The 8,920-nt window shown below is 37.2% G+C and overlaps 1 protein-coding gene across 1 annotated transcript; it reads right to left on the bottom strand.

Annotated features, from left to right (window-relative positions):
- Nucleotides 1-7,235: 7,235 nt before the first annotated feature.
- On the bottom strand, nt 7,236-8,180 carry LOC112667922 (olfactory receptor 56A3). The gene has a single exon (XM_025459979.2). It carries the CDS (start codon nt 8,178-8,180, stop codon nt 7,236-7,238), a length of 945 nt encoding a protein of 314 aa, XP_025315764.2.
- Nucleotides 8,181-8,920: the final 740 nt, after the last annotated feature.

The raw sequence follows: 8,920 nt of genomic DNA, 5'->3' as shown, positions 1-8,920 counted from the left end.
TGGGGTGGCTGGAACCAAGTATACACAAGATGAATAATGGCATGGATGTGTCATTATAATATCAAATGCAGTATTTTCATTACACCAGGAATCCTCTGTGCTCTGCTGACTCTTCTCTGTACTGCTCCTCCTCACTCACCCAGGAACTTCTGATCTTTTTATTGTCTTCCTAGTGTTGCCTTCCCCAGAATGTCATATAGATGGAACCATGTGGTATGTTGCCTTTTCACACTGGCTTCTGTCACTCAGTAATATGCATTTAAGGTTCCTCCGTGTCTTTTTATAGTTTGATAGCTCATTTCTGTTAAGGCCTGGATGATATTCTATTGATATACCTTGGTTTATTTATCTACTCGCCTACTGAAGGACACCTTGGTTGCTTGCATGTTTTGGCAATTATAAATGAAGCTGGTATAAACATTCTTGGGTAGGTTTTTGTGTCTCAATTTTTTCTACATTTGAAGATGTAGAAATACATCTTCAACTTATCTGTGTAAAAACCAAGGAGTACACTTGCTGGATCAAATGGTAAGAGTATGTTTTGTTTTGTGAGAAACCACCAAATCATCTTTTATTTTATTTATTTTTAAAAGATGTTATTTGTTATTCATTACAGACCTACAGAGAGAGGCAGAGGCCAAGGCAGAGGGAGAAGCAGGTTCACTGTGGGGAGCCCGATTCGGGACTTGATCCCAGGACCCTGGGATCAGACCCCAAGCCAAAGGCAACCCAAGTGTACTCCAAATCATCTTTTAGACTGGCTGTAGCTATTGTGTTCCCACCAGCAATGAATGAGAGTTCCTCTTTCTCCATTTGGTTTCCAGCCTAGGTTGTCAGTGTTCTGGATTTTAGCTATTCTACTAAATATATAATGGTATCTCTGTGTGGTTTTAATTTGCATTTTCTTCATGACGGTAATGTGGAACAACTTTCCTTTCCTTTCCTTTCCTTTCCTTTCCTTTCCTTTCCTTTCCTTTCCTTTCCTTTCCTTTCCTTTCCTTTCCTTTCCTTTCCTTTCCTTTCTTTTATTTTCTTTTTTTTCCCCTCACCTGTGCATCTTGTTTGGTGAGGTGTGTGTTCTGTGTATTCTTTGCAAATATTTTCCAAGGTTTATAACTGAGCTTCCCATTCTCTGGACATTGATTTTCTCAGAGTGGAAATTTAACTTAATTTAATTACTTTATTTTTTTGAAGATTTATTTATTTATTTGTTTATTTATTTGAGAGTGAAGAAGAAGAGATCACATGAGCAGGGTGAGAGGCAGAGGGAGAATGAGAAGGAGAAAGCAGATTCCCTGGTGAGCACAGAGCCCATAGCAGGGCTTCATTTCTGGACCCTGAGATCATGACCTGAGCCCAAATGAAGAGTAGAGTGCTTAACTGACTAAGCCACCCAGGCACTTTGGAGGTTTTAATTTTAATGAAGTCCAGTTTATCAGTTCTTACTTTCATGGGTTGTGTCTTTGGTGTTGTATCTAAAAAGGCATCATTATATCTAAGGTCATCTAGGTTTTCTCCTATGTTACTTTGTAGGACTGTTAAGGTTTGATGTTTTATGTTGATATCCAAGATCCATTTTGAGTTAACGTTTTTTGTATGTGTGAAAGATGCAAGGTTTGTGTCTTGGTCTATCTATCTATCTATCTATCTATCTATCTATCTATCTATCTATCATCTATCTATCTATCTAGTTATTTATTTGCAGATGGCTGTCCAGTTATTCCAGCACTGTTTGTTGAAGACCTGCCTATGATTTTATATTGAAAGTGAATTTCTTGTTAACAGCATATAGATGAGGCTTTTTTCCCTCTCTTTCCAAATCTCATATGTCTATTTGTACTTTTAATTTGGATCATTTAGATCAGAGTTTCTCAGCTTGTAAAGACAGTTTGGTCAGACAATTGTTTTGTAGGTGTGTGAGTTTGTTCTATATTTATTATAGGTTTATTTAACAGCATTCCTGGGCCTACCTCACTAGTTGTCAGTAGCACCATATGCCGAAATTCACCTCTGCCCCCACAGTTGTAAGGAGCAAAAATGTTTCTAGACATTGCCAATGTGTTCTGGAGGCCAAAATTGCCACCACTTCCTGAACCACTGATTTAACCTCATAAATTTGCAATGTTGATGTGATTAATGCCCACTATTGGCTTCTTTTACTCTGTATGGCAGTGTAGTTGCAGCAGAGACTAGATTACCTTAAAAATCTGAACTTTTTAGGGACACCTGGGTGGCTCAGCAGTTGAGCTTCTGCCTTAGACTTGGGGTGTAATTCTGGACGATCGGGTCGCACACTGGGCTCCTGCTTGGAGCCTGCTTCTCCTTCTGCCTTTGTCTCTGCCTCTCTCTGTATCTCTCATGATTAAATAAATAAAATCTTAAAAAATATGTGAGCTTTTTAATGAAAATTTCTGTTGTCAGTTGTAGTGTTTAAAAAATGCATCTTTCTACTAATATTGTGCTACTCCACATATAAAGTACAAATTCATAAAAGTTTGCTTCCATTTCACTCCTTCTTATCATTCTTTCATCTTTACCATAGATTTTATTTCTACATATTTTATAAACCTTATATGTGCCACTATCTTTTGTTCCTCTACACCGTCTCTGTTTTCTACTACCAAGATTACAAATACTGTATTAGGTAACATTATCTCATCAGTCATCAGGTATTCTACATTGTTTTCAGCATTATTTCTTTCCATTTTTAGATTAAATAGTTTGCATTTCTATGCCTTTCTATTGTTTGTTTGTTTTTCCCCTGCACTCTCAAATCTGCTATGGAAGCCCATATATAGGCAGTACTTCTTTTTTCAAAATTCACTCACTAAAATGCAACATTGCCAGTAACATTCAAGCAAGATTTAAAATTATGTAAAAAGAAAATGTAAAGAAATAGTTTGTTAATTACCAGGAAGTTTGAAAACTCTCACTGACAATGGACAATGTGTCCTGAGTCCTAGAATTAGATTGCTACTGTTTTCCTAGGTGTTATTGGAAGCAGCCAGATCTGAACTTCTATGAATTGTCTCAGCTTTCACCATGTGGCACCTAATCTAGGCATGCTGGAGCAATAATGTAATTATTTGATCAATATTTTGGAAAGCAGAAGTCTTAGTATCAAGTTATCCTTTCTGCTAGAATACACTGTGTTACATTTTCTTAAGATTGTGCCTGTTTTTAATGGAGGGCCTCCTGTTTTCCAGCCTGCATATCTTCAGTTTATATGATTGTGTTACTTTGACTCAAACTCAGGTTCCTACTATCATATTCTGTCTAGACCTTTAAATCTTATTCTAGATTGGGGTCCTGATTTTCTGCCAAGTGGTCACTGCCTTTGAACTCTACCTTAGCTTTTCTTTGGCGATGTTCTTCCTACATATTGATATTTTTCCTTGCTTTTTGGACTTCTGTTTCAACCAGACACAGATCCTTTGCATTTATAAACATGGACCTTGCCTATCTTGCTCCTAACTGCCAACCTAGCACCATAACAATGATTTTTCTATATCAGGTATTTAAATGCATATTTTGCAGATAATATGACAACTGTGGGCCCAAAGGGCCATGACTGTTTCTATATGTATTCTGCATTGTTCTCTTAGTCCAATATCCAGCAATAGCTGGGTCTACCCGCAAATATCTGTCTCATTCACTTTTCTGGACATTGAAGGAAGGGTCTAGTTATGGATAATGTGTAAGTAAACTGAAAAGTCTGAGCAACAAAATCTGAGCTTCAACATTTTCTGGATATGGCTATTTAGTTTGAACAGACTGATTTCCTCTCACATGTTTTATTGAATAATTACAACACTTTCACTATAAGCATTTCGTATAAAATATATTTTATTAATATAATAGAGCACAAAATAACCAATTTAAAGTATACATATGTGCACGTAAATATTGTTAAGAGAAATTTAAAGAGTTATAAAGTATGATTATTATCATCTACCTTTTGACACTAACATCCATTGCTTCCCCTAACACTAATATTCCTGCCTTATCATGAGTAAAAGCTCTACTTACATTTTTCCTTGGGTTCTGTAACTTCCAAGGTTTATATGTGGCTCTATTTCAAATCTGTTGCTATTTGAGGGCTATGTGTTGTAAGAAGCCAATAAATGAACCTTCTCTTACTGTACTCTTCTCACATTGGTGTCTAGGACATAAGCACTCATGGAATGTAGCATTTTAGGACAAAGACATTATTATTCATCCCCTAAAACACTGCCTTCCTTTTCTCTACATGGAAAAACATAAGGAAGAGAAAAATCACAGCCAAGAAAAAAAGTTTGGCTCTTTTCCATGAAGGATACATTTTTCCTCAATTCAATTGCTCTCCTATCCATCTTTCATGTACCTTTTGAAGCTGTATGTTTAGTGAGTTCTGATCCACTAAGCACCTATTAGTCACATGTGGCTATTGGGCAACTGCAACATGATAGTCCTGACTGAAATATGCTGTGAATATAAAATATACACTGGATTTGAAGACCTAGTATTAAAAAGGAATGTAAATTACATTATTATTAATGTCTCATATTTATTAGGTGTTGAAATGATAATGTCTTAGATATATTGGATTCAATATGATACATTATTAGGATTAATTTAACTTATTTATTTATTTATTAAAGATTGTATTTATTTATTCATGAGAGACACAGAGGGAGAGAGAGAGAGAGAGAGAGAGAGAGAGAGAGAGAGGCAGAGACACAGGCAAGGGAGAAGCAGGCTCCGTGCGGGGAGCCCGACATGGGACTCGATTCCGGATCTCCAGGATCACGCCCTGGGCTGAAGGCGGCGCTAAACCTCTGAGCCACCAGGGCTGCCCTCAATTTTTTTATTTAAATGAGGCTACTAAAGTGTTTAAAATTAAATGTGTGGCTCACATTGGCCCGCACTGTGCTAAAAGAGATCTTTATTAGCGTCAATTATTTTGGAGATAAAGCTGTCATTAATTTGTTCACCTTGTTTATAAAATGAACCTGTCAATACTGCCTTTCTGTGTTAATACTGCTTTAAAGGGAGCCATAAATGTGTAAAAGCTGCATATAAGCATAACAATGCAAAGCTTTCAAAAATATATGTTGTAAATATAAAGATATTACCAGTTTATTTTGGAAGACAAGACTTGGGTTAAATTTTCTCAGTCGTGGGTGGCACATGCTTTAAATACCCTCATTGTGGCCCTTTTTGTGCATTCAGTGTCCAAGTTTTCTAAAAGCTAACTGGAGAAATCTGGGTTTATTGTAATGTGACTCTGGTAGAAATTAGTCCTGAAAGTTTTTGGTCCCTTGATGATTAGATGTTAATATGTGATAGTGTTAAAACTGGTAGACTTTCAATATTCCCTAAGAGATTGTAGCTTAAATTTACATTAGCATATTATATCTTCATATTTGTAATATCTTCCTGTTGGAGTTATGCTACTTTAAAGCAACTCAATTTTTCTTATGTTGAAATGTGTGAGGAAATGAAATTTTTGGGAATTCTTTTTCCTATAATAAAGAAAAAAGGCATCAATGGTTTGACCCTAATTGGAGCTGGACATTCTTTTTTTTACTTTTGAGAAATATATTATTCCCCATTCATATGTTGCTTATATGCTTTTAGCCATTGCTTCTTAATTATGTGAGTACATGGTTATTTTTCAAATAAGTAGTTCACAGTGATATCCAGGAGCAGAGGAATGAAGTACCCATTTATCATTCTTCACTGTGAGATAGAGAAGACAAAGAAATGGACAGAGTTTTGTTGAATGAAAGCTTAAGTAGTCCAAGGATGAATCCAAGTGCTTTAAGGGAAGGCTGAAAGACCCAGATTTTGGCGACAGTATTGGTACAAACTGTTGAGAGATTTTCCTTCCACAGTCAAACAAGGAAACACACTTATAAGTTGTTATTGAGGCACAAAAATCTTATATTTAGAAAGGACCCTTTTTTGGGTAAAGATATTATTTATTAGAGAGAGAGAAAGAGAGAGAGAGAGAGCATGGGGCAGAGGGAGAAGGAAAAGCAAACTATCCTGCATCAGGGAGCCTGGAACAGGACTCGATCCCGGGGCTCTGAATCAGGACCTAGGCTGAAGGCAGAGGTTTAGCTGATTGAGCCACTCAAGTGCCCCTCAGAAAAGATCTTCTAAAGCAATTATTCACTGTTCTCAGGTGTAGCAGATGAGTAACATGAAACACAATGAGACCACTTCATTTGTTTCCAAGAACCTACCCTTTTTGAGGTAATTGTTCATGGCTTACAGTTCAGATCTTTAACTCTCTATCTAATGCTATCTTATATTGGTAGATATCTTACTGCCTATAGATATCTTATTCTATTCCTCATCCTCATATTTGTATTTCCCCTAACCAAACTTTGGGCTCCTAACAGCAACAATATTCTATTTTTTTGTCTTAATAACTAACAGAAATAGCAGGACACAAAGTGTGCTTAGAAACTGCCCATATAATGTGAAAACAAAGTTCAGATACTGTATTTTCAATATTTTAAATTATTATTACTGGATTATATATTACAAACCTTGAACAACCTGTAACTCATTTGTAGAGCTATATGTGCATACCATAAACTATGACAGCTTGGATCCAAAGATAAATGTCTGAAGCACTAACCCACTGGGGAGAATTTAGGAATCTCTTGAATCTAATCAAACTCATTGCTATTTTTTTGCACAAATTAGAAATCCATGCAAAACCCCTGTGTCTCTTGTCATGCAAATTTCCTAATGACCATCCAGCTGCAGACTCAGTTACAAACCAGTAGCAACTTGCCATGATTTAGGACTCAAAATTCACTCTTGTTTTGTTTCCAATATGTTCCCTCTTAAGGAAATAAGAATAATAATGTGCTACATATTACACAACTCTACCCCCAAAATCCACATTTGTATATTCACTTATGTAAAGACATGACATATTAACACTTGTACACTTAGGAACATAAATTTCTCACTTTAGAACATGCCTGGTGGAAATCCAGTATTTTGTCAAAATAGGATAATATGTATGGTAATAAAAAAGAGGCTAAGGATTATGTTAAAGGAGAAGTGAGAGAAAGGAAACATACACTGACACTTAAGTTTTATTAAAGAAGGAACAATATCCAATTTCCCCAGTTTGAGATTATAACTCATAGATATGAATTGCAGCTCACTCACCTATTATTGATTCAAAATCATTCTAATTTAGGAAGGCAGAGCTCCAGTTGTCCTCACTATCACCCTTTGTTTAGTAATCTCTGGATTCCTTGCTTGATCTCATGAGTTCGCACTCCATAAACAATGGGATTGAGGGCTGCAGGAATGACATGGTGGAGAACATTGAGCAAGACTGGCACATCAGGGGAGACTTTCTTCTTTGCCACATGAGTGAGCACGAAGACCAGAAGGATAGTGCTGAAGAAGAGGATAAGGATGAAGTGAGAACCACATGTGCTCAGGGCTTTGGCCATAGCACCCTCTGCCTTGAGTCTCAGCACAGCTCGCAGTATAAGGCTGTAGGAGAGGAAGATAAGGATGAGATCAGATCCTAGCAGTGTCCAGCCTCCAGCAAACTGGTAGAGGCGATTGATGGTGACATCATCACAGGAGAGCTTGGAGACAGACATATTGGCACAGATGCAATTCTCAATGACATTTCCCCCACAATAATGGAGTCTGGATGATAGAATGGGAATAGGCACTGTAGAAATAGCATTCCTGGCCAAAATAAAAATGGCAGCCTTCACTACAAATTGTTCTGTGATGATGGATGGGTACCTCAGTGGGTGGCAGATGGCCACATAGCGGTCATAGGCCATGACCATGAATGTGCAGGACTCCATGGCAAGGAAGCAATTCATGATGTACATCTGAATGAAGCAGGCATAGAAGTTGATGGACTTGAGATCAAACCAGAAAATGGTCAGGACTTTGGGGATGACAGTGAGGCAGAGCACAATGTCCAATAGGGAGAGGATGCTGAGCAGGTAGTACATGGGCTCGTGCAGAGAGGCCTCCAGCCAGATGGTGATCAGGAGGACACCATTGGCCCCCATGGCCAGGAGGAAGAGGAGGCTGAGGGGCAGGGAGAAAGAAAGTTGCCAGCTGGGAGACCTGACAAAACAATTCAGGAGAAAGTCTGAAATCTCAATGGATATGGTCCCATTTTGATGTGTTGTCATCTTCTGTCATATATTTCTACAGTTTTCCTTTCGTGATCTGTAAAATTAGGGTAAAAATTAGCTACTGCATCAAGACACATAAATTCACTACAATTTGCTTCACCTAGGTGAAACTCGTGTGAGTCCTAGCAGGTCATCGAGTCATGTAAATTCATGTCTTTATTCTTTGTGTTCTGACCCTGTTCTGATATTGCTATCACTAAGCAGTGTAGAGGACTAAGGTATATGGTTCATTTATACATTTTTGATTTGTTCAAGTTCTGCTTTTGAGAGAATGTTATGTCTTTGTAGCAACAAAAGAAAGGATAAAATTACTTTGAAAAGTACTTTGGGACAGATGAGTCCCTAGATTTATCTTTATAAGTTTCTTCTTTTTGTTTTTTTGTTCTTTAATGACTACCTACCTATATAACACATGACAATTTAACTCTAACAACACACAGAAATGAGTAAGAGTCTGTCACAAAGTTTAACTAGGTACAGTTTCCTAGTTTTCCATGCCACTCCTGCTCTGAATTTTCAGCTATAGTTGGCTTTAATAACAGATTAAAAATACTATATCTTGGCATGAACATTAGTTAATGTTCATTTTCTCTAAAAGTCATTTTAATTTGGTGGGTGTGGATCCTGCAACATAATTGCCAATACATCTTCATACGTGTGAGATTCTTGACTTCAGGAATGGAACAATGTAAAAGTAGAATGTGCACTTGCACATATGTATGGAGGAGGCATATGTG

Source organism: Canis lupus, chromosome 21, assembly GCF_003254725.2.
Source record: "Canis lupus dingo isolate Sandy chromosome 21, ASM325472v2, whole genome shotgun sequence".
NCBI lineage: Eukaryota > Metazoa > Chordata > Mammalia > Carnivora > Canidae > Canis > Canis lupus.
The sequence above is the reverse complement of the archived record's forward strand: the minus strand, read 5'-3'. Positions and strand labels throughout refer to the sequence as shown.

Bases quoted from the DNA above. Each gene is read 5' to 3' on its own strand.
- LOC112667922 (XM_025459979.2), bottom strand. From the start codon at position 8,180: ATGACAACACATCAAAATGGGACCATATCCATTGAGATTTCAGACTTT.